Raw genomic sequence first — 27,085 nt, forward strand, 5'->3', positions numbered from 1 at the left:
AAGGGAATTGCACATGCACACTAGTTTTACAAGGCTATTTCCCCTTTGTGACATCAGCCCGACCAAGAGAATGGAACCAGATATATGTTTTCATCTTCAGGGGACCTTTAGTACTGGTACTGAACATACATAACATACATGTGAAATGATATATGTTGCAATGGCAACGGTACAAGTCTTTTAAAATATGATAAACTCATTTTTGCCAAATGGAGTTGGCCAAATGGGCCCTTCTTCCACTCAGGTATTCAATTGTTTTAGCAATTTTTGGTTCGCTACCGGCTTTGGTGAGCAGGGATGTTTTAGCATAGTTTGAAGTTTTTGTGCTTCTTCCTGCTGTTATGCTGCACGGCAATGTTTTGTTGCTACAACAGATGGAAAATTAGCTGCTGTCTAATTAGTCACAATGAACAAGTTCTCTCAAGATGTCCAGGTATAAACTGGCCTCTAGGCTCAACAAGCCTGTTGCATACTCTTGTTAATCAGCAGTGGGCTAATCCAGTTGAAAGTCCTATACCCCCATATGCAATGACCTTAAATCTTACGCATTATATATGGAGTGTGTCTTTCAAATGGGTTTTCCTGAATGGGTGACTCCATTTGAAATCTACACCTCCTGATCATGTCTTCCATGGGGGTGTATGGATTTCAACAGGAATAGCCTAAATGGATTTATCACTGGCAAATTCACTGTACAAGGTCAAGCAGACTATTTCAGAGCAATTTTATTCTTTCTGAAATCTCTCAAAATTTAGCGATGTTTTTCATCTTGCCTACATGTATTTCAGCGCAAAATACTAACAGTTGAATGTTTTTCTCCTTGCATCTTTATTGCAGTGACTTTGGTAGTTTGCTGCTGTCTTACACCAGATATTATTACATAAATGTTCATGATAATTAGTACTCATTAAACTGATTTTGATAATTTTTTTCTTCTTTTCTTTGTATGTAATAGAAGAAAGACATGGCAGACTGCTGGGGAAATCACCAGATCCGCCAGTGCTGAAACGGTTTAAAATGCAGTCTCAGCCTGAGATATCTCCTTTTTAAAATTTTGAAATGGCTAAAAACATCCTTTTTAAAGGAACTCAAAATAATAGAAACTGATGTTGAAATGCACTCTGAAGCATTAAATGCATTGTCGTCGCAATCAAAAAATTACCAAGTCTGCAAGAAGAGCAAGAACTTTTAAATGCGATGGAATCCATTAAAGAGGCGGCTCAAGGTCCTTCGCAAATTGAACAGGCTCAAGTGATAATTATGCGGCCGGGGTCGCCTCTAGAGGAGGCTCAGGCGCTGACACTACAAAATGTGCAGGGGACGGAGGTTCAGCGAAGTTTGCTGCCACAGGAACAACACAATGTGCCCCCAACATTACAAAACGAGCTTCCCATGCCACATCATAACGATGATTGTGTGAGACCAGTACTGGCTCCAGTGTCACCGACCAATATGGTGACGACGACGTCGGTGCAACACAGGGTGCCCTCACCGATGAAGTCACTAATGGACCCTACAATTGCAATACCATCTCAATTACTGGTGAAGCCTAGCACAATATCACCACCTGCAGTCAAAGTAAGTTGCTCATAATCATACAGGCTGTATCAGAATGATTGTGACACACACAGTTTCCCAGTCATTATGCACAAGACTGCCTCATGTTCACAAGATCATAAAACTAAAAATTCAGATCATTTCAAGAGGATCCAATGTTGCATTTGGAAGAAGCAGATGCAATTCATTTAATATGAGCACCTGGTGTACAGTGCACGTAATAGGGAATATTTCATTCCACATGGCTTATCACATGCACATGTTTAGAAAAGAAAAAAATCTTGGATGCAGAGGATTACAGCTTTCTTGGAAAATTGTGCTTCTTTCATTAGCTTCAGGCTTTGGATATTGTGTACAAATTACATTATTGAACTCTATTTATAAATGTAAAATATGTACCAAAAGTAAGTACTTTAATGAAATTTTTTTTGGACAAAATTCAACATTTCTAACAACTTTAAAGGCATTTTCCACCCATGTGGATCATAAAACATTCTTAGTCAGTGGCTGTGATTTAGCTTGTAAACGCTGAATTTCATTGGTTTCTGCATGCCGTCTATTACATTGTTGTACATGGTCATTGCGGAAGATGCTTGTCAAAGCGCTAACTCGTATGTAGCGTGCTCTAGAGCGTAATACAGGAAAGAGTTGGCAGTAAGCGCAACTAAAACAGTAAACAAGTTTCGTTCATTTCAGAAGGGGAGTTTTCATGACGGTAACTTAATTTTTGCTAAATAAAACAGTGTTTAGTTATGAAAATAATATTTATCGTAGTGGATATCCTTACACGGTAGAGGATAGTAAAAACAAAAATTCCTATAGTTTATTCTCTAAGTGTTATTAAGAGCCTGCCATTCTCAAAAAAACTGGCAGATTTCAGTATATTTCCATTACTTTTCCAAATTTTGTAGACTGTGTACCGTACCTACAAACTTGAAATGTTGTTTTTGCTACCAAATAGTGATAGTTTGTTTTCCATTATCATGCCCGTTTCTGTAGAATAAAGAAGTGAAAGGGTTTCATGAGTACGTTTTACCTTCCCCAAATTTATAAGCAGTTTAAGCATGTATCCTTAACCGCCTGTATATAAAATGTCTTTACATTATATGTGACACAGTCGTAGTATTTGCAGGTTTTGTTCTGTAATGCTTTATGATAGGCACCGGAGTTTCGCGAAAAAAGCGCAAAAAATCACGATTTTGGGGGTCCATCGCGATTTTGGTGGTCCATCGTGAATGTTGAGAATTTTGCCAAATTCAATGTAAATTCACCAATAATAACCTTTTTACAACATAACAGGCTTCCCGTTAGTGTGCGTCATTGCGTCCAGATAATAAAAGCCCCAAAATTTTGACCCACCTGCTGAGAATTGAAGTAAATTCTGCAATATTTGTAAATGCAACGTCAGGAAATCGTGCACTTTTTGCATGCTTTGCGAACGATCGCTGGCCTGATGGTGGGGAAGTCCCGATTGATTTGTTTACAACCAAGCACGTACGGTTAATGTTTATTTAATTATTTATCACAACCTGACAATATTCAATTTTTAATATTTTAAGTTTATTTTCTCATAAATAATCTAGGTTTCCTTTATTAGTATTATTGTTACGATGAATAAAAGCAATTTTAAAGACAAAATCCAAATGATAACTCCTTTTTCATATTATTTGTGGTAGCGTGTGTTTTAGTTTTTGTAGCATCAACTACACATTAATTTAAAAAAAGAAACACGGAAGTGAAAGTACGAATGAAAATTGCTCAAGATTGACAGACTTTGCTCATGTTTTTGCACCTGTTTTTGACCACGTTTCGGACCAAAACTGACACAGAAATGAGAAAAATTATCATGTAGCTTAACGGAGATGGAATATCACGAAATGCACTTTTATTTTTTTTAACAATCAACATTTGATGAGGTGTAGACCCGGGGTACGTGTGTATCGTCATAATCGTGAATTTAAATACTGGAAAACGCATTTTCGCGCTTTTTGACTTGAATATTCGCGCATTTTCGCGCTTTATAAAAAACCGGCCGCGCGAAACTCCGGTGCCTACTTTATGATATTTTGTTTTAAAACCGTTAACTTGTGTTAAGTCAAATCATGGTTCTCTTGAGATAAATTTAGTCAACCACTCCAACAATTTGCGATTAACGTCTCTTTAATTATTTTACAGACATGCAATCAACTCAATGTGCCAAGTAATCCTAAAATGACAACGTCAGGATCAAAGGAACAGAAAAAGGCGCCAGCATTGGCGTGTCTTGAAGTGAAGAATGGCGGCAAGGAAGAGACCAACAAGAAGCCTGCCAATATACCTTGTAAAGGTGAGTTTATGAGGTGGTAGTTGTCACTATTTTGATATTACTACTAGCATACCGGCCAACTGTTCAAATTTAATCCGACTTGTTCAGATTTTAGAGTTTTGAAACTCCCAAAAATCAGAACAATCAGATTTTTCAAAATTTCCAAAGATTAAATCCAGGTAAATAGAAATATAGCCTATGCAAGAAATGTTTTAATATCCAAATAGTAAAGTCAATTTTTAATGTTTAACATAGTTAAAATCACCTTTCTTGGGTCTTTTCCAAATCAATATCCAAGATCCTTTCCAAGTGGGTGCAGTGAGTGTATGCGCACCCCTGGTTCTTCGGCTAAAACATTAAAAATCGGCATATTTTGGGGCTAATTTTGCCGTTGCTCACCGCAGGGTCGTAAGGTTTCTGGGTACACTCCTGTACTGTGGGTGATCAGGTTTTGGGAGGTATGTACTAGTTAGTAAAAGTCAGTTTAGGCAGAATTAGTGTGTAAAATTAACAGGGCATACCCAAAAACCATCAACCTTGGGGTGGGGGAGCTTTAATGTGCCTGCAGTAGGCTGATTTTCATGTGTTTATTAACCCTATGGCTTGATGGTGTGCGAATTAGACCTGTAATGAAGGAAAATCCTTGCACAGGGCCTGATTGATTTGCCCTTTCCCTCCTAGGGGACCCACTACGTATTTTCACAAATTTGGAAACATACGGCTGGTAGATTAACTGTAAATGAGTTCCTTAAAAAAAATTTGCTGTTACATTGATTACTGTAATTAATCCTTTTTAAAATTGTGTGAACTGCTATTTCATTTTAAGTCTTTCAAATATCCATCTGAAATGGGCGTGGTCCAATATTGTGCATGTTCTGTTTTCCATCTTACATTGAAGCCTACCTTCTACCTCCAGCGGTTTGATATGAGAAGTAAAATGTGTATAACAATGCCCCATAGGATAGTATACAAATACAACATGTTTTGAGGGGAAGTAGTCAAAACTACTGGTCCCGAGGTGTCGGATGATTTGACTACTTCCCGACGCGCCAGCGGAGGGAAGTAGTCAAATCATCCAACACCGAGGACCAGTAGTTTGACTACTTTCCAAATAAAACATGTTGTGTTTGTTTTACTATACCTCATAAATATTTTCACTATCACGGTAAAATCGTAAACAAAAGTCAACATACACCAGTCAACGTGCCGGCCAGCATGGTAAATAAGCTTAATATTTTGCTTACCTGATTTTATTGGAGGATTTCTGTTCAATCAATTTACATTTTGACTTATATTATTCTAATTTTCTTTTTAACATTCCATAAATAGCATTTTGTTTCATAAAATGTCAAATTCACGTGTAATTATCCATCGGTAATATCAGCAAAATAACTGCAGCAGACGCCATTTTCACGATAAACGCGCCTGCAGAATTGCCGCTAGCAGCATAATGCTACGCCTGAAGGAACGGCGACGCTGCTGGGTCGAGACACCATGTGGTAGTAGGGTGCGGAAGTTTTTACTACTTCCCCGCGTGCACGTAATTGCACAGGCGCGGGGAAGTAGTCAAAATACCGTACTCGGACGCTGGCGTTATTAACCAATAAAAATTGTGCAAAATCGGTACAATATTAACAATTTTAGTGTTGAAAATCGTGTTTTGCTACAACTTGTGAATGTGATCTCTACTACAGTCCAACCTCTCTTATCTGGACCTCTTTTATATGGATCTCTCTGTTATCCGGCTGTGAAATTTTCAGAGGAAAACATGTTTTTGATGATTTAACACCTTAATTCCATGCTCTGAATGCTTAGAATGACATCTATATTGCACAAAGCACTCTAAAGCCATCTTTTAGTGCTATTATCACATATTAGCACAATCTTTTGTTGTCACAATTTCAGTCCTTGGAACTTTAAATACAGACTTACATGTAATTCACTTATCCGGATTTTTCACTTATCTGGACAATGCTTGGTAAAAGAGGTTGGACTGTAATTTGAACAGAAAACGCGAAAATTTGAGTGATGTTTACGATGATGAGCGTCAAATTTCAGAAGGTCATTTCAGGGTCATATAAGGTCACCAAGGGGTCATCTGAGGTCAAATTACTAAAAACTGTTGTATGGGCATGAAACTTGGTGGGTACAGTCAACATTTAGAGTAAAATCTTTGGAAGGTCATTTGGGGTCATTCGAGGTCAACCATGGGTCATCTGAGGTCAAATTAATAAAAACTGTCGTATGGGCATGAAACTTGGTGGTACAGTCAACATTTAGAGCCAAATTTTTGGAAGGTCATTTTTGGGTCATCCAAGGTCACCCAGGGGTCATCTAAGGTCAAATTACTAAAAACTGTTGAATGGGCATGAAACTTGGTGGGCACAGTCAACATTTGGAGCCAAATTTTTAGAAGGTCATTTCAGGGTCATCCCAGGGGTCATCCGAGGTTAAATTATTAAAAATTGTATGGGCATGAAACTTGGTGGGTACAGTCAACATTTAGAGTCAAATTTTTGGACGGTCATTTCAGGGTCATTTGAGGTCACCCATGGGTCATCTGAGGTCAAATTACTAAAAACTCACATGGGCATGAAACTTGGTGGGTACAGTCATCATTTAGAGCCAAATTTTTGGATGGTCATTGCAAGGTCATCTGAGGTCTCTCAGGGGTCATCTGAGCAGGGGTTGAAATACAAAATGAAACTTACATGCACAACTCTGATTTTTTCCTGCAAAGGCAAAATTCTACATGCACAGACAGAGTCAAAGTTACATGCATCTGCATATATATGCATGTGGTATTTCGAACACTGCATCCAAGATCATCTGAGGTCAAATTAGAAAAAAAAACCTGTCGGATGGGCATGAGACTTGGTGGGTACAGTCACCATCAGCCAGGCAATTGTGCCCAGCCGAGAACCACCAAAATTTAGGGGTCAAAGGTCAAATTTCAATATTGGTCCAATCAAGCTCAAATTGAACAGGCAAATCACCATGGGTTGTTGCAGGTTCATTTACTTCTACCAAAAGTAATCGTGAAAGCAGGGGGTCGCGAAAGCAGGCAAGACTCGTGGTTCGAGAACCACCTTGTTGTTTACACAAAATCGAAACGAAACATACATGTATATCTAGTGTTAAGCTTTACTGGGTTCCCCCTATGAAAGACATGACCTTATAATCTCCCACACAAGGGCTGTATATTTTAAATGGAGTCACCCATTCAGATAACCCCATTTGAAATTCATACTCCCTGTGTAGAGATTAAAGCCATGTCTGCCATAGGGGTGTATGGATTTCACTTCAAAAGGCCCAATCAGACCACTGTTATGTGAACTCATCAAAATATGTAGATTAGAAAGTTTCCCAGAAAGTAGTGATGTGAAGTCATTTGCGGTGTTTTGATTTTCATTTCAGATCGTGAATTTGATGCCAATAAACATTGTGGTGTGTGGATAGAAGATACCAAGAGACAATGCACGAGGTCAATCACTTGCAAAGTAAGTCACTCTATATAAGTCAACCAGGATTTGGGCAAGATAGAGACATGGGCTAAGACATGGAATGTCCTGTTTGGTGCTGCCAAATGTAAAACCACTACCATCTCAAACCGGAGAGATGCTGATGGCAACCATCCACCATTTCACTTTTTCGATGTAACTCTTGAAGAAGCTGACAGCGTGGACCTTTTAGGTCTTATTTTGAATAACAACTTGTCCCTGGAACCAAGTAGTCTACAAAATGTCTAAGACAGCCGGTCAGCGACTGGAACTCCTTAAAAGAGCTTTGCCCTATATTCTACCTGCACAGAGAGCCATCATCTACAAGGTTGTGATACTATCAAAAATGGAATATGCTAGCAGTGCTTGGACTGGTGCAACTCCCACCTCACTAACTCAGCTTGACTCCATCCAAAATAGAGCTAAGCTTGTCATTGGTCTGCCAACGAATGAGTATGAAGATCATCGTATTCAGCCATTGAGCCACCGCAGGGCAGTTGGAGCAGCCACCCTCTTCCATCTTGTATGTTCTACAAGAAGGCCCCTGAGTTATTATGCCAGCTGATGCCAGACATCCATGTCCATGACCCCAGGTTGCGATGGTCTGTGAGATCCCATGACCTAGCAGTGGAAGTCCCAACATCAAACCTTGTCAGGCATGAAAGATCATTTCTACCATCTACAGCCCAATTATGGAATTCTCTTCCAGCCCAAATTCCAGTCATTAGATCGAAGGTCAGCTTCAGCAGGGAGGTTAATCGCTTTCTGGGTGCTTCCTTGTCAGCAGCTTCTAAATTATTTTTGTCTCTGCTGTTAATGCCCAGTTATGCCATGTCGTAAAAAAAGAGGTAATTTTATTGTTTGACTTCTTTCCTGAAATCTTTCAGTGATCAGTAAGTTTTTGTTTTCGAGGATGGTGGGTTCTGCGACGGTAAAATTAATTACCACAACCGTCGTTGAAAAGTTGGCGTTTTCACAACAATGCAGATTTGTCTCAAGTAGTATCCTTTAATTTGGGGATGATGGAATTGCAAAGTTGACACATGCACACGACTCGAGGTGTTAATTTATCATAGCGGAATCATCCGTCTTCCAAAATGAAAATGTGTTACTTTAGTTCACCGCTGCAACCACGTTTCTCGGCTGTAGTTTTCAATCCAAATGATTTTGGTTTTTTTTCTTGAAAAGTTGAAGGTAGGCAGAAGCCCTTTGACGAACTTCTGAAGGAAGACAAAGCCGCCAAAGAAATCCTGGTAACTATCCACCAAGTTTCATGCCCATCCAACAGTTTTTATTAATTTGACCTCAGATGACCCCTGGTGACCCTGAAATGACCTTCCAAAAAATTGGTTCTAAATTTTGACTGTACCTACCAAGTTTCATGCCCATTTGACAATTTGACCTCAGATGACCCCTGGTGACTCTGAAATGACCTGGCGATTTGACCTGGATGATTTTGGTTTTTTTTCTTGGCTGTGTTGTCATGGAGTGAAAGATGTTGCAACAACTCCATATCGGATAGTACTGCAGAAAATATGGCGCTGCGTCTATCGCAGCAGAAAATATCAGCAAGACTTTGGACTATATACCATCTGCCATTTCTTCATCAAACCAGTCGTTATTTGTTGTTGCCATGTTTTCCAAAGATGATTTGTCAGTTGTTTTTAACATTGTTGTTGGGCAGGAAAAACTTCCAGATGTGTCATTGGCCCCTGAGCATGTTTAAAGCAAAACTTCCTATGTAACCTCTTGGCAGTTTTGTTTTAAACATGTTCATGGACCACAAGTACATGTGAGGTTTTTCATTCCCAACGACCAATGTGATTTGTTACAAAATCTCCAGAAGAAGGAACGTGGAGGGAATTTTGTACAGATTTTTTACAACTTGTATTTGTTTACAGATTCATTGGCTTGGACTAAGAAGGAAAGTTGAAGGTAGACGGAAGCCCTTAGACGACCTTTTGAAGGAACACAGAGCCGCCAAAGAAATCCTGGTGGCAGAGCGTAAGGCGCCTGCCAAAAAGAGCCTACCGTCACCCATCAAAATAAGATTGGTAGATGATATACCTTGTAAAGGTGAGTTTATGAGGTGATAGTTGTCATTATTTTGATATTACCACTAGTATACCGGCCAACTGTTGAATTTTAATCCAATTTGTTCAGATTTTAGAGTTTTGAAACTCCCAAAAATCAGAACAATCAGATTTTTTAAAATTTCCAAAAATTAAATCTAGGTAAATAGAAATAGAGCCTATGCAAGAAATGTTTTAAGATCCGAATAATAAAGTCAATTTTGGATGTTAACATAGTTAAAATCACCTTTCTTGGGTCTTTTCCAAATCAATAACCAAGATCCTATTCAAGGGGTGCAGTGTGTGTATGCGCACCCCTGGTTCTACGACTAACAAAATCAGCATATTTTGGGGCTATTTTTGCAGCTGCACACTGCAGTGTCGCAAGGTTTCTGGGTACACTCCTGTACTGTGGGTGATCAGGTTTTGGGAGGTGTGTGCTAGTAAAAGTCAGTTTAGGCAGAATTAGTGTGTAAAATTAACAGGGGCATACCCAAAAACCATCAACCCTGGGGCGAGGGAGCCCACCTGAGAGTATAAGTAGCTTCAATGTACCTGCAGTAGGCTGATTTTCATATGTTTAATCGTATGGCTTAATGGTAAGCGAAGTAGACCAGTAATGAAGGAAAGTCCTTGCACAGCATCTGATTGATTTGCCATTTCCCTCCTGGGGGACTCATTACGTATTTTAACAAATTTTGAAACATAAGGCTGGAAGACTAAATGTAAATGAGTTCCTGTAAAAAATCTTTGCTGTTACATTGATTTATCCTTTTTAAAATTGTGTGAACTGCTATTTCATTCAAGTGGGCGTGGTCCATTTTGTGCATGTTCTGTTTTTCATCTTACATTGAAGCTATACCATTAAATCAATATGTTTCCCAATTTTGAGTTGAGTATTGCTCCAGCGGTTTGATATGAGTATTAAAATGTGTATAACAATGCCCCATAGGATAGTACAAACTTCCGGTTGTGGTTTCAACAATTCACCTCGGTTTTATTCACACCAGCGAAACGAAACATACATGTACATGTATCTCTAGTGTTAAGCTTTACTGGGTTCCCCCATATGTAAGACATGGCCTTATAATCTCTCACACAAGGGGTGTTTATTTTAAATGGAGTCACCCATTCAGATAACCCCATTTGAAATTCATACTCCCTGTGTAGAGATTAAAGCCATGTCTTCCATAGCGGGTGTATGGATTTCACCTAAAATGGCCCAATCAGACCACTGTTATGTGAACTCATCAAAATATGTGGATTAGAAAGTTTCCCAGAAAGTAGTGATGTGAATGTCATTTGCTGTGTTTTGATTTTCATTTCAGATCGTGAATTTGATGCCAATAAACATTGTGGTGTGTGGATAGAAGATACCAAGAGACAATGCATGAAGTCACTCACTTGCAGAGTAAGTCACTCTATAAAGGTCATTTTATTGTCTGACGTCTTTCCTAGAATTTTTCAGTGATCAGTAAGTTTGGTTTTTTAGGACAGTGGGTTCTGCGATGGTGAAATTACCACATTGGCACAACCATCTTTGAAAAGTTGGTGTTTTCACAACAACAATGCAGATTTGTCTCAAGTAATGTCCTTTAATTTGGGGATGACGGAATTGCAAAGTTGACACATGCACACGACTCGAGGTGTTAATTTAATGTAACAGAATCATCCAAAACGAAAATGCGTTATTTTAGTTCACGGCTGCAACCAAGTTTCTCGGCTGTAGTTTTCAATCCAAATGATTTTGTTTTTTCCTTGTCTGTATTGTCCTGGAGTGAAGATGTTGCAACAATTCCATAGCGGAGAGTGTCGCAGAAAATATGGCACTGCGTCTATCGCAGCAGAAAACATCAGCAAGATGTCGGACTATATACCATCTGCCATTTCATCAAACCAGTCATTATTTGTTGTTGCAATGTTTTCCAAAGATGATTTGTCAGTTGTTTTTAACATCGTTGCTGGGCAGGAAAAACTCCCAGATGTAATGTGTCATTGGCCCCTGAGCATGTTTAAAGCAAAACTTCCTCTTGGCAGTTTTGTTTTAAACATGTTCAAGGGCCACAAGTACATGTGAGGTTTTTCATGCCCAACGACAAATGTGATTTGTTACAAAGTCTCCAGAAGAAGGAACGTTGATGGAATTTTTTACAGATTTTTTACAACTTTTATTTCTTTACAGACTCATACCCATAGACAAAGAAGGGAAGTTGAAGGTAGGCAGAAGCCCTTTGACGAACTTCTGAAGGTAATCCTGGTAACTATCCACCAAGTTTCATGCCCATCCAACAGTTTTTATTAATTTGACCTCAGATGACCCCTGGTGACCCTGAAATGACCTTCCAAAAATTTGGCTCTAAATTTTGACTGTACCTACCAAGTTTCATGCCCATTTGACAATTTGACCTCAGATGACCTGTGGTGACTCTGAAATGACCTGGCGATTTGACCTGGATGACCCCAAAATGACACTGAAAACCTAATCAGGTCGAGAACTTCTGGCCCCAATACTCCTAACCAAGTTACGTCAATGCATGTACCCCATTAGGATCTCCAGATAATCTGTTCACAAGGTAATTTCGCTTGATACACATAAATTATACAAATTAGATACTTATTACCATATTTTGCGCCAAAAATCTAATCAGGTCGAAAACTTCTGGCCCCGCTACTACCCCATACGCATCTCCAGATTTCATTCATTTGTGGTTTCATTCATTAGTGGTTTATTGAGCATTGTAGCCCGCAGGCTAAATTACAGCCAAGTTTACATTAAAAGACATATATACACAATAAAGAATATGATAAAATGCAAGTGAACAACAAAATAAATAAACAAAATATTGCAGCAAACCCTATAGCACAAACTATATGAAAGTAAAACAAGTTAATAATCCACCCAAGAAATCAAACCCAGACTACTCACAAGCACACAACATTTGCACAGCACAAACCACAACAGCACACTGAAAGGGCACATAACCACTCACAACAGTTGCACACCCACACCACTCCGCATGACACTAGACACATCCCGAATTATACCACAATCAGAGTCCTCACAGCAACAAAACTCACATATGCTAGCCTATCCTCCCTCCCACCCCCGTACTTTCAATACAACAATACAAAAATATAATATCAAGTATGTGATTTTGATAACGAACACACTGCATTCGTTCTTCTAAGAAACTACACACCCAAGAGATCACTGATGGACGAGTTCCCAAGTTAAGAAGGTCCTTGATGATGATATTATGATTGATAAGGTCAAAAGCCTTACTGAAGTCGGTTATAACAACCGAACACTTTGATTTCAATTGGTCTGTAAGAAAACACAAATTGTTAACCAGTTTGACTAGATAATGTGAAGTTGAAACACCCTTGCGGTTACCAAATTGATTTGGGTCAAGATTGTGTTCAATATCCGACATAATCCATTTGGTGACAAATCCCCCAGAGATGGAATCGAGACTGTGGGACCTAAAAGTCTTGCTTTCCTGAAAAATTCCCACAGCATCACAGTAATTGTTGTTTGAATTTAAAGTAACAAGGTTATAAATTTATCTTCATTAAAATTTGATTTCAGATGTCACTCAGCAAGGAGTCCCAAAAGATGTCTGAAGCATATATATCTGTGAAGCGTACTTCAATACTAGATCTTCTGAGGCAAAATAAGGATTTATCTGTTGAAGATCTTGGTCCACTTGTTTTCCAAGCAATTTGCCAAGAGAAATCTGTAGACTTAAACTACACCAAAAGATTGGATGTCCATTTGCGAAGCAAGATAAATAGGTTTATGTCAATTTTTGGCCTTAAACCACCCGGGAAACCACCCTATAGTTGGATATGCAAAGTGCTGGCATCGGAATTTGAAAGTGGAGAACAGTATGAGAATTTTTGTAGAGCAACTGATGGAAGTGGTATAGAAACAAGCCTGGATGCAGCTTTAATGAATAAGGACATTAAAATGTGTTTTGAAGGTATGTGTATTTGATTGTTTTGTATGGATGGATGCCCCTGGATTATTAAAAAATATAATTAGTATGCGACAAAAACACAAGTTAAAGAAAACATGGTGAAAAAACAGAGCAAGACTAACACCAAGAAAGACAGTAAAAATTAGAAAGACGGAATAGCCACAGCTATGAAACCGAACGATAAAATCTCTCAGCACCACTGATTATGTATACGAGATACCATGCGCAAACATTCCTATGTCGGTGAAATGGGCCACAAATTTGGAGCAAGACTTAGTGGACACCAAAAAGAAACTGCCAGGGTGTCGAAGACCAAAATGAACTGCACTCGTTAAACCCGCAATCAATCGGTGAGTGAGCAGTCTAAGTGATTATTATTCTATAGGTGGTACAAAATGAGATTGTGGGGGATTTAGAATTGTCACCCCTGGGCAATTCATGATTTCCATGGTCAAAGTTTAAACAGGGGTCAAATTCAAAATGTGCAATTATTTTTAAAACCCATACCATAATGTGCCTGTGATCATAAGGATTCAGAAAATGTATAGTTTGACCTACCTCTGACTTATCGTTATACGCTAAAAGGTCAAATAGTAATTTTGAGCCACAGGGACTAAAAGAGATAAGATGCTCCAATTTTGATGAAAATGGTCTCAAATTGTTGGCAATCTCAATCTAATAAAGAATAGTTATAACCAACTGTAAAGACTCGTTCCCTAGGTAACCATTCAGGGAAGTACCATAGGTCAACATCAATAGAACTTATTGGCAATGACCTATTTTGCTGTGTTACCTAGGCAACAAGTCATTTTAGGTGGTTCAAACTAATTTTTATTAGAGTTGTTGTCACAGAAAGAACCATTTGTGACCATTTTCATCAAAATTGGGACATTTTTCTATTTTAACCCCTGGTGTTTTCTATTTAACCTTCAACCTTTTTGCTCAGAACTCCACAACGATAAGCCGTAGATTGAAACTATATATTTTCTGAATCCCTATAACAAGAGGAATAATTTGACATAGGATGGGACAAAATCGGACAAGTTTTAAATTTTGACCCCTGTGTATAAACTTTGACCTTGGATATCTCAAATTGCCCAGGGGTGACAATTTTACATCCCTCGGAATCTGATTTTGTACCACCTATAAAACAATAATCAACAAACAAAAACACTTAACTGCAAAACCAACCTACCTTGGTCTGCCACCGGACTATAGCACCCCAGGATATTTTGAAAGACTTGGCCAAATTAATGAGCATTGGGTGCCAAAGTTTTACATGGTCATTTCAAAATCACCAAAGGTCATATGAGTTCAAATAAATAAATAAATAAATGAAGATTGTCATGTTGGATTTCATAAAAAATAATCAATATTATGTACCGGTATGTTCCCAAAATTTAGGGGTCAAGTGGTCAAAAACTAAAGATTGGTGGATTTTCATGAAAATTATAAGCCACAATTTTATAAGATTATTTAAAGGCCCATTCAGTGATTTGCTCATCTGGACGATCGTAAAAATCATCAAAATTCATATTTTAGTACCTTTGTCATTGTCATAGATGTGCTAACTATGCTGGTTCAGCCGAAAGCCATGTATTTTGACGAAACCAGACATTTTACATGAATGTGTAATTTATATACTACTGACAGTATTATAAATTAGCTACATGTACTTGAATGGGGCTTCAACTTCGTCAATACTGCTGTTTTCTTTGTTTTTTGCCAAATTTGTCATTTCTAAAAAACCAAATGACAATTTGAATGACTTATCCTATCCTTCAATTTTGGAAGGAATTTATAAACAATTTTGATTTTTTTACACTTGCCCTGGGATTACTGTATGGGTCATATGGTTATATGAGGTTAAAAAACTTAAGCTGAGATTATTGGAATTTGTTGCTTGGTATGATAAACCCCAGGCAACACAGGTGAATCTCAATTTATTTGTTTGTGTTGAATGACTGTTTCAACTTCAGTTACTGCCACATAAGAGGTTTTTCCTGACCAGCAACAATTTCTTGAAACTTGGTGGAAAAGATCAACATTATTATGTGAACAAAATTGACAAGGTCATTCGAGGTCATTCAGTTACAATTTGTTACCATTTCATGTTTCCGTCTCCAATTCAGGGGTTTTCAAGTATTTGAATACATGAATACAAAGCCTACCCAAGTCCATACTTTAGCCAAATTAAGTTAAGCATGGGAAATTGTTGCTTATACAAAGGCCTATCATATTTATAAATGTTGAACCCAAATCCACCCTTATTGAGCATATGAAATCCAGCATGTACACATATGATTATGATGCACATTTGTTTTTTACTTTTCTCAAAATCACTTTCCATGGGCTTTGGTGGGTTTTGTATTCCAGTATTCGTTTCTTACTGCTCATTAAAAAAGGTTTTCCTTGAAGTCCTGAATTTCAGAAGCATTTCAATTTGTTAATTTCAATACCAAAAAGATTGTTGCACTTTGGTTGGTGTAAGTATATGTATTTCTCTTTAATTATCAGATTCTAAATATCAGAACAAAGCCAGCAGCAGTGGGGAAGACAAGAATGAAGTGGACTTAAATGTGAGCTCCATAACTGTGCTTGATGTAGTAAGGCAAAATCTTCACCTACCATCAGAAGATGTGGCATCCCTTGCATTCCATGCAATATGCCAAGAGAAATCTTTAGAGCTGAAATATACTGAAAGGCTAGAGAGACAAATTATGAAGTGTACTTCTGCCTTGAAGCAAAACCTCATTAATGAAGATGGTACAGTGGTGTATTTGTGGATTAAAGTACTGGGGTCTGAATTTGTTAGTGAGGAGCAATTTCATCAAATATGTGAAGAAAATAAGCACCAACAGAAACCAACAAACCTCTTATCATGGCACAATCCTTTTGGCCCAACAAGTGTACAAAATGTACATGTAGCTCAACGTGCCGAGACAAGAGCACATAAACGGAAGAGAGCTTGTGGTGAATTTGGAAATGGAAAGGATGACAACATGCTTGGAAAACAATCAGAGACAAGAGAAAATCAACAGAAAAGAGCACAAGGTGAGTTACGAAAGGAAAGGAAAGCAAATATTGAATTGAAAGGTAAAGGTATTTCTGTTTTTATTGCTTGTAATTTGTTTGCTAATTCATTAGAGTTGTGTACTTTGTGTTAACCACAGAAATAGGCAACTTTTAAGGCAAATCTGGACTCCCTAATGTAATGGTACAAAATGATAAATTTACACATGTTTTCTGTTCAAAAGGTTGCCATAGAGACTGCAAACTAATTAAGGTACTAGTTATTGTCACTCTGTATATCCTAAACAAAGACTGTTATAATTAGAACCAGCAGCCAATAGATGCATCTTTTAGCTCATATTTAAGACCTCGTTCATTGAAATCTTTCAAGAAATAAAGCCATGGTGATCCAAAATCCCAAGGAAGATGCTGAATTATGAAAATCGACAGTTTCGTTCAGGAATATAAGAATTTTACAAAAATACCTAATTTTCAATCCATTCAGCATATTCAGATATCAATCAATGATCTGCATCTGGGGTATACCAAGCACTGAGCACAAGGCATTTTTTGTCATGATTATTCATAAGGCCAAAAAAATAATTGTTTGTTTGTCCTCCACAGCTTTGAAAGAGGAGGTGCGGGTGGGCGGATTTTTTTTTTTTTAATTTTTAAAAATTGTTTTTTTTTGTTGATTTAGCGTATTCCTGGACCTTGCTAGAGCTAAAAGCTACACTCATTCATGGTGACTTAAAAAACAACATTTTGTTTCTTTAATATGCAAAGTTATAATTTGTGTTCATGTCATAGTCTTTTAATGATTTAAAAATGGATATAAATCCAATGTATTTTGAAGTCATTAATAATTATAGATTATGACATGAACACAAATTAAAACTTTGCATAGGGGGGACTTTTATTTTCAACCATGAATGATCCTACCATTTAGCTCTAGCTAGGTCCAGAGATACTCCAAATCTGAAAAAGAAAATTGAATTTTTTATTTATTTAAAAAAAAATGGAAAAAAAAAAAATTGATCAGGCCTTAAACTGAGGAGCGGGCGGTGGAGGACAAACAAACAACTTTTTTTTTGGCCTAATAGATTATGTTTGACTATGTGAAATGGATTCAAAATGAGGTGTGATTTTCAAATTGTCATATAATTCAAAAATGGAGCTGTAAGTTGCCAAAATTAATGTCAAAAAGTAGCTGTTTTATGCCTCAACAACATGAACTTATTTTAGTTCTGTTTGTTTCAGGCATTAAGATACCTAAAATGAAAGTTTGATGGTACAGTTCTTTCAGGGACACCCTGTATGCTGCATGGACTTTTGTATGTCTGTTATGCCCTCCCTTATCCAAACATGTTCCTAAACCAAAACAATCTGTCCGTTTGCTTTTGCATGTTTTACACTTCTGTGGGCTTTGGAATTGGTCATTTTTAGCCATCAAACTTCACCTATTTCTTAGCATGATGTGGTTCATGTTCTCCCTGCTTGCTGCTTCCCCCGGTTTACTTGTTTCCCACATCAAGTTGGCATACTTTACTCTTTCTTCTCAGTTAATATTTGGTACTAAAGTTATCTGCATAAACATTTGATTTCAGATGTGACTCAGAAAGCGGGAAAGTCCCAAAAGATGGCTGAAGTATATTTACTTGTGAAGCATACCACAATACTAGATGTTGTGAGAGAGAATCTGAATTTACAAAAGAAAGATATCAGTTGGCTTGTTTTCGATGCAATATGCCAAGAGAACTCTGTGGATTTAATATACAGCAGCCGATTTGAATCGCAGCTTAATCGATATGTTAAAAAGCTAAGGTCAAATTTCAAACTTACACATCGTAAAAGTTGGTTATGGAAAGTGTTGGCATCAGAATTTGAAAGTCAAGAACAGTATGAGCATCTTCGTAGGGCAGAAAAAAGAAAAAAAAAAAAGTGGAACACTAAGTAGGAGCTTGGATGCAACCTTCATGAATAAGATGGAAATTAAAGGTTAGTAGTGTGGCAGCAGCAGAAAGGGGCATGGTACAGGTATTTAATAATGTCCCAAAACTCTTGCTGGCAAGAAAATTGTCTAATTTTGATTACCTTTCATATGACACCTTGTTTGTTGAAATTGGACCTATACATTTGTTAGCTCCAAAAAAATTATAGAATTTAGATAATTTAGTGTTTCTACAAAAAGTCAAGAAAATTAAAAAAAAAGTTTACCATTAAATATCTCATTTGTTAAGACCAATCACCAATATCTTGGAAAAAAATCACTGTCCTTATTAAGTAGCATTTTTGCAATGAAATAAATCAAAAACCAGACTTATGCAGTGTGTACATGTATTAGGGTGCATCAAAAGCCCCTCATGTCATCCATATTTTTTGTACCTAGTGTCAAACTGTTCCATTTAACTAGAAATCATCCCCTCCAAATTTAAATTCAATCGGAGGTCGGGAAGGGGGTCCACCGTGAGCTTAAAGTTCGGACAGAGGCAACCAGTAAAAGTCCGGCTGGCAGCTATTGAATTATATATACAGTTATACATACATATTAATAGTTGCCTTTAGTGAATGTTTTTAAAGTACCTCATATCTCAGACAATACTCAATAAAATGCAAATCCATTTGAACTAAGCAAAAAGGCAGCTATTTTCAGACATATTTGAAGTCATAATAATAGCTGCCATGTGCACGCGCTTTCTCTATTTACAGCCATTTCTGCATGGAAAATGGGTCCATCGCATGCTGCGAGCTTAAAGTTTGCATGATAGGTGCCTTTTACTTAATGACAAATCAATCAGGCAGCTATTTAGTTTTCATTACTTTATACTGAACATTAATGAATAACAATGTAATAAATGTACGTATCTATGTTGCTTATCAGTCCATATGATATTGGTAAATTAGGTAACATCATTCAGTTTACGCTCTCTCAGATTAGGTGTCCATTTTCTATCTTGCTCCACCACTTGCAAGACATTTTGATAATGTTCCTAACTCTGGGCAGCAGCTAGGAAATCTGCACTGAGTTTCACGCCACGTTCTGCTGCATCATTTACCACATTGAGCTACATTGATGGCTGTAACATTGCTAAGCGATTGCAGATAAACTGAGGATTCGGGCCAAGTGTCAACATTGTCTGTTTGGAATTTGTCATTGATCTTCAGGATGTTCATAGTGAACCTTGCCTGCAAAATCAGGTAGGACGACTGTTGACTAAGTGATATTCTCACTCAGGGTCAGGGAACTTTGGCTTCCAAAGCCTGCGCCAAGCGAATATATGGCTTTAGTGCTGCTGCATCAGGTTTAAGTTCAAGTAGCCTTCTCGCTAAAGCTTGTCTCTATTGTACTGGTACCTTTCCACTGAAGAGAGCAAGCAGTGCCATCTCTTCGGTGAGATACATGTACCGTACCACAGATGTCTGCTCAGGGCTTTGTGGGTTTGCATGCACTTGTTGCAACACCGAAATTGATATTGGCATACTGCAGGAGGCGCTTGTACAACTGAAGATCGTTCCATGGCGGGTCAGAAGCAACACTGCATGTTATCCAGCAGGAACTTTAGATTATTGTTGCAAATACAACAAATTCACATATCTTTGGTAGTGCTTTGTTGTCACAGTGCCTTGCGGAAGCTGTTCAATGTGATTCTGCATTAGAGAGATTTTGATACTATTCAGCAGTTTGGACATACACGACTGCTTGAATGTAATTGATTGGCCCGAGTCCTTAGCTTTACTGCTATCGCTTAGCAATGTTAGAGCCGTCAATGTGGTAAATGATGCAGCAGAAAGTGTTGTGAAACCGTCATACAGATTTCCTAGCTACTGCCCAGAGTGAGGAACATAATCAATGTCTTGCAAGTGGTGGAGCAAGATAGAAAACAGACACCTAATCTGAGAAAGCATATCATATGGACTGATAAATATTAAGCAATTTATTACATTGTTATTCATATGGCAGCCACAGTGATGTGTAGTATATAAAGTAATGAAAACTAAATAGCTGCCTGATTGGTTTGTCATTTAGTTAAAGACACCTATCATACACAAACTTTAAGCTTGTAGCGTGTGACAGATCCATTTTCCATGCAGAAACAGCTGTAAATAGAGAAACATGCACATGGCAGCTATTATTATGACCTCAAATATGTCTGAAAATAGCTGCCTTTTTGCTTAGTTCAAATGGATTTGCATTTGATTGAGTATTGGCTGAGATATGAAGTACTTTAAAAACTTTCACTAAAGGCAGCCATTAATGTGTGTGTATAACAGTATATATAATACAATAGCTGCCGGCCGACTTTTATTGATTGCCCCTGTCCGAACTTTAAGCTCACGGTGGACCCCTTCCCGACCTCCGATTGAATTTAAATTTGGAGGGGATGATTTTCTAGTTAAATGGCACAGTTTGACACTAGGTAGAAAAAATATGGTTGACATGAGGGGCTTTTGATGCACCCTAACATGTATAAAGGAGAGAAAATCACATTTGTGACCATCCACCACAAAGTGGTAGTAAAGTCGGCCTAGACCATTTTCTGTTTAGTGCAGATTTTGAAAGAATGCGCTTTCAGCTTCAAAATGACACCTCAACCAGCTTCAGCGGACATCTGGAAGTGAAGTTATGGTTCATCAAAGGTCAAATTCCTAATATATTTTACATAGAAATCCATATATAAACTGTTTTTGATTGTATCTCAAAATGGAAAATGCTGACTTTACGACCAGTTTGTGGTGGACAGGCACATTTAACAAATTATCTGTTTTCATAAATTAAGCTGATTTGATGAACTTGGCAGCATGCCAAAAGCACTCTGTGTACAAAGTCTATTGCATTTTTCAATTACAATAAAATTATGTAAGTCAAAAACGTTCTTTTGGAAAAAAAATTAAAAATTGACAGAGTTTTTTTCACCCATCCACACATTCTGTATAATTTTCAAACAAATCTTTCAAGCAAATCTTTGCATAACAAGATAACCATAAAAACCACTAAATAACTTATATATACATGCATTGGCCTTTATTTATTTATTTATTTATTTATTTATTTATTTATTTATTTATTTATTTATTTATTTATTTATTTATTTATTTTATTTATTTATTTATTTATTTATTTATTTATTTATTTATTTATTTATTTATTTATTTATTTATTTATTTATTTATTTATTTATTTATTTATTTATTTATTTATTTATTTATTTATTTATTTATTTATTTATTTATTTATTTATTTATTTATTTATTTATTTATTTATTTATTTAAATTTGGAAAACGCAACTTTTGGGTCCGTAAAACAGGGTTGTTTTTTCGTGCCATTATCTCCCATTGGGCTATTTCAGTTAAAATCCATACACTGCCTATTGAGGACATAACCTTGCTCTTCCCCGCAGGGTGTTTGAATTTCAAATGGGGTTACCTGAATGGTTGATACCATATGAAATCCCCTGAGTGGGAGATTGAGGTCATATCTTCAATAGAGGGTGTATTGGTTTCAACAAGATGAGTTCATTCCCCTTCCCCTCAAACATACATAATTCTGGTGCCACCAAGGGGTATTTGTACTAGATCAGGGAGAATTTGATTCAGCAAAGAGAAAAATGTAAAGCATATAACACTGGTATAACACTTTACTCTTTTTAGAAGTTTGAAGAGTTCAAAACTGGCGCCGTATAGCACATAATGCATGTGATCAAGCAAAATCAGTTGGAAGTCAGAAATATTGATTTTGATATAAATGTATTGTCAAACAAAGGAAATTATTTCTTGTCTTTCCTATTGTTTTGGAAACCATTCAACTGCTCATATCTTTGGAACACTTTGTCTAATTTCAATGGGGTTTTCTGCAAAATGTAGCTTGGCAAATCAAATGCTTTATACATCAAAGTAGAAAAATTAAAATTGTTATACATCAAAGTAGAAAAATTAAAATTGAATATGCCAGACTTCAGGCTGATTTTGCTTCATCACACCACATACAGGGTGTCCCAGAAAAAATTTACCGGGCGAATGAATTTGGGTGTAAGTCGAGAAATAGACACCATAATCCAAAAATCTAAACATCAGCGTGTAGGCCATCTTATTCTGCATCCTATACGTCAATTTTACTGGAATTGGTTGACTGATTGCGAAGAAATGAGCGATTACATAACGCATGCATCAATTCAGTTCATTCCAAGTTTGAAAGAAAAATTATTCAACACAATGCACACTATAGTTGTTAACTGTCAATGGGCTTCATGTTTTGTTTTGTGAAATCCTTTTCGGTCTTTCCAAACAATCTGTTTCTTGCAAAACATTTAATTAGGTTTTGTTCAAATTTGAAAACCTGCACGATATTGAAAATGAAACCTTGCATATAAGATGGTGCTTGATAAGTACTAGTAAATATCTTTTTTGTTAATGTTGATATAAATGTTGCATAAAGAATTATTGCATAAAAGAATTCCAGGTGGCTTAAAAGATTTCTTACACACATTAAAGTTTTTGGAATATTTCGTAGAAATTGTGATGCAAAGTTTAAATCTTTTAAAATTTAAAACTTCATTAATGTTGCATGGTATCAAAAATCACACGCAAATTGTTATTCTTGGCTCAAAGGTTCTTTGGAAAGTTAAAATATAACATATTTGTACAACCTAAAGAATTAAAGATGGAAAGCTTCCAATTACAGAAATCAAAGTTTTCTTGGACAAACTGTTATTCATCTTCAGTGAAAGCATGAATAACATAACACCATCAGATTATAAAATAGGTAATGTGGACTGAATTTGGAAAGGGTGAGCGAGTATGAAAAAAGCGCCTGTGATCAAACTTGGAATGATTTGCTTTGATGCGCGCATTATGTAATCATTAAATTCTTCGCAACCAGTCAACCGATTCAAATAAAATTTTCGTATGTGATACACAATAAAATAGGCTATGCGTTAAATTTTCAATTTTGTGATTCTGGTGTCTACTTCTCGACTTACGTTCAATTTTATTCACCCGGTAATTTTTTCTGGGACACCCTGTATATGTTCTTTTTTCCATGCTCAGTAATAATCAAAATTTAGGTTTTTGTTAGCTAAATCCAATATATTTTTACTTAGGAATCTGAGCGTTCACCACATTGGCTGATGGCTTAGATGATCTGGTCCACTGCTTGAGGATACATCATTAGCAAGTGGGACAAGCAGTGGACCAGGTCATTTGTGATCAAGCCGTCAGCCAAGGTGGCGAAAGCTCAGATTTGTTAATAATGATTGCTTGGATTTAGCTAACAAAAATATAACTTTAAATTTCCAACAATCCTACTCAATGAATCTGTTCATTCACAGTAATACTTTTGGTTCTGTCATGTATGTTATTTATATTGAATCTACCCATGCCTTTTAATTTGTTTTTGTCATCTGAGCCAGACTAATTTGTGAGGCTTTACTCATCCTTAGCTACAACTAGTGAATTGTATTTTTTAATAGCCTATATTACAAAGTACCATCTCCAGTTTCAAAAATTGTATCCATATTTTAGGAGGGGTCATCAAAGTGTGTGACATCAGACAAAACATGTTATCATGCCATAAAATTGCTCTTTTCTCAACAACAAAAACTTGCCCACCCAAATTAACTCTAGACCTTTTTCGTAATTGACCACTTTGTTGCCACTTGCTGCATAATTAATTAGGGTTAATTTCTTGAAAAAATAAAATGAACTCGAATAGCCTCTAATTAATTACAATTAGCAAAATGCTAAACATAATTTTAAGAATGTCATATTTTCCTTGTATTACAAGTACCAAGTCTCAGCTAGATAGTCCTTATAGTTATGGCAAATTGACTTTACATAATTAGGAGTTTGTAATTTACGTCTTTGGCCTCGCTTTCAGTTTTCTGCTCGGCCTAATTGGAGTTTGCAGAGCCAAACGCCGCCAACGGCAACAAAGTGGTCAATTATGAAAAAGGTGTATTGGACCTCCTGCCCAAGTTTTCTTTAATATACGAAAACATGTGTGAAACTGAGTATTATGTTAAATGCTAATTTATGCATGTAAAGACCAAATCATTTAGTTAGTGTGGGAAATTATTTCTTTACTTCTTGGATCATTTCAGTGAACAGAAATCATGTTGACGATGTAACAGAAGAAATGTTATTATTGTTTTATAAAATCAAAATAGTTTCAATTTCTGAAGAATGGCCTATTGTTATCCAAGTCACAATACCAAAACTTTCTATATTACAGTGTGGTTGGAATTGTGTATTCATTTATTTTACTTTCAATTTATCTTAGGTTCTAATTATCAGAACGAAGCCAGCGGGAGTGGGGAAGACAAGAATGAAGTGGACTTGAATGTGAGCTCCATAACTGTGCTTGATGTAGTGAGGCAAAATCTTCACCTACCATCAGAAGATGTGGCATCCCTTGTATTCCATGCAATATGCCAAGAGAAATCTATAGAATTGAAATATACTGAAAGGCTAGAGAGACAAATTATGAAGTGTACTTCTACCTTGAAGCGAAACCTCATCAATGAAGATGGTACAATGGTGTGTTATTCATGCAAAGTGCTGGGCTCTGAGTTTGTTAATCAGGAATGGTTTGAGCTAAATGGAGAAAATAAGGACCAACAGCCGCAACCAGAGAGACCTAAAGGTAGGCCTAAATGTATATTCTGGGGTTTTAGTCCTGTAGGCCACAAAAAAATCCTGTTTTATCGGCGGTTGGACTTTTCAAGTAGGGTTGGTCGTTCAGGGTTTTTTTCCTGGAGGCTAAAAATATCACTGAAAGCTTGAAAATTTGGCAAAAATTTGATGATTTTTTGCAAACATATTTTGAAAATGTTTTGAATTTTAAAAAAAATTCAGTCAAAATCAATACATTTTGACCCCAAACTGCTGATTTTACGTGATTTGAGTAAAAAAATTTAAAAAAACCCAATTCACCCAAAGTGCAAAATCTGGGCCGGTCAGGGTAGGGGCTATAGAAATGCTTGGCGTGGGGGAGGGTGCATCCTTACCTTGTCAATGTGATATCTCTTGAATTAGGGTCACTCTATATGAAATCAAGGAGGTCCCCCACCTGACCCCCTCAGATTTGCTTTATATTTTAGTCATATGTTGTACCTGTAAAAATATTAAAAACCTGCAAATTTGTGTAGGGGGGCCTAAATTTAGACCCCAAAGTTGCCCTTAAAATAAATTTCATCTTTGGGGCTCTGTGCCTTCTTTATAAAAGGAGAGAAAGGTCTGAAACATTGTATACACACTAACTGTATGCCCAATTTGTCAAAAAGTAAAATAAAAAAATCTGTAATTGCGCGTTGTGTCACGGGGTCATTAAATATGCAAGAAAAAATGTAATGTTTTGTAAACTGGCAAGTTTAGCCCCCCTAAATTCACATTTTTTGTCAGTTTAATTATTTTTTTGTTGTCACTGGTTCTATATATAGGATAAATGCAACGCATATCCAAAAAATTGAGGTCACAACTCATTTGCATTTCGAACAGCGCCCTCACGAAGATGAAATTTATTGCAAATTCAACATTTTCAGAAGGGCCAAAGTCGATGTGGTCCACCTTAAAAATTTATAAAATATCATTTTTATATGACTAATGGTCTTAAATTACAACTTTGCTAAGTCCCAGTAATTGTATAGGTTGACTTCATATAAAACGACAAGCCCTAAGTTGACCATTTTCTTATGATTGCATGTACTGCAAATGTGCCGAATTCAGAAGGCTTAAAAGTCAAACTGGCCACAATATTGAAAATAAATGACTAGATACGTAGTTATTGGCCCTATTTACCTTTATTTCCATTTTATTTTTAATATACAGATTTTCTATGGCAGCCATTTAAAGTTGGAGTAGGAGGATCTAAATTTGGACCCAAAAGTTGCCCTTTTGAATGAATTTCATCTTTGGAACCCTGTACCTTCCTGATAAAAAGAGAGGTCTGAAACCTTGTATACACACTAATTGCATGCTCAATTTGTCAAAAAGTAAAAATAAATTAATGTCTGTAATTGCGTGTTGTTTCACGGGGTCATTAAATATGCAAAAAAAAAAAGTAATGTTTTGTATACTGGAAAGTTTAGCCCACCTAAATGCACATTTTTTGTCAGATTAATTGTTTTTTGTTGTCACTGATGCTATAAATAGGATAAATACAATGCATATCCAAAAAATTGAGCTCACAATTCATTTACATTTCGAACAGCGCCCTCACGAAGATGAAATTTATTGCAAATTCAACATTTTCAGGGGGCCCAAATTTGATGTGGTCCACCTTCAAAATTTATAAAACATCGCTTTTATACGACTACTACTCATAAATTACAACTTTGCTCAATCCCAGTAATTGTCTAGGTTGACTTCATATAAAACGACAAGCCCAAAGTTGACCATTTTCTTATGATTGCAAATGTGCTGAATTTGGAAGGCTTAAAAGTCAAAATGGCTACAATATTGAAAATAAATGACTAGATGTGTAGTTATTGACCCTATTTACTTTTATTTCATTATATTTTCAATATTGGGGCCAATTTGACTTATAAGCCTTCCAAATTCGCACAGTTGCAGGCCTTTCTAAAAATAAAAAAATATTTGTAATATTGCGCGTTGTGTCACAGGGTCATTAGAGATGCAAAAAAAATGTAATGTTTTGTATACTG

At 36.7% G+C, this 27,085-nt stretch overlaps 1 protein-coding gene across 1 annotated transcript in view; it reads left to right on the top strand.

Annotated features, from left to right (window-relative positions):
* The window catches only part of LOC140158592 (uncharacterized), a 44,598-nt gene that overhangs the window by 3,595 nt on the left and 13,918 nt on the right, over positions 1–27,085 (top strand). The window contains exons 2-11 of the mRNA XM_072181743.1: positions 956–1,578; positions 3,733–3,883; positions 7,280–7,362; positions 9,264–9,438; positions 10,763–10,845; positions 11,617–11,682; positions 13,024–13,417; positions 15,932–16,468; positions 18,034–18,424; positions 24,703–25,065. Coding sequence (XP_072037844.1) covers positions 1,198–1,578; positions 3,733–3,883; positions 7,280–7,362; positions 9,264–9,438; positions 10,763–10,845; positions 11,617–11,682; positions 13,024–13,417; positions 15,932–16,468; positions 18,034–18,383 — 2,220 coding nt within the window. The 5' untranslated portion in view covers positions 956–1,197 and the 3' untranslated portion in view covers positions 18,384–18,424; positions 24,703–25,065. The remainder of the gene's footprint in view (positions 1–955; positions 1,579–3,732; positions 3,884–7,279; positions 7,363–9,263; positions 9,439–10,762; positions 10,846–11,616; positions 11,683–13,023; positions 13,418–15,931; positions 16,469–18,033; positions 18,425–24,702; positions 25,066–27,085) is intronic.

The sequence above is a fragment of the Amphiura filiformis genome, chromosome 8 (genome assembly GCF_039555335.1).
Source record: "Amphiura filiformis chromosome 8, Afil_fr2py, whole genome shotgun sequence".
Taxonomy (NCBI): Eukaryota; Metazoa; Echinodermata; class Ophiuroidea; order Amphilepidida; family Amphiuridae; genus Amphiura; species Amphiura filiformis.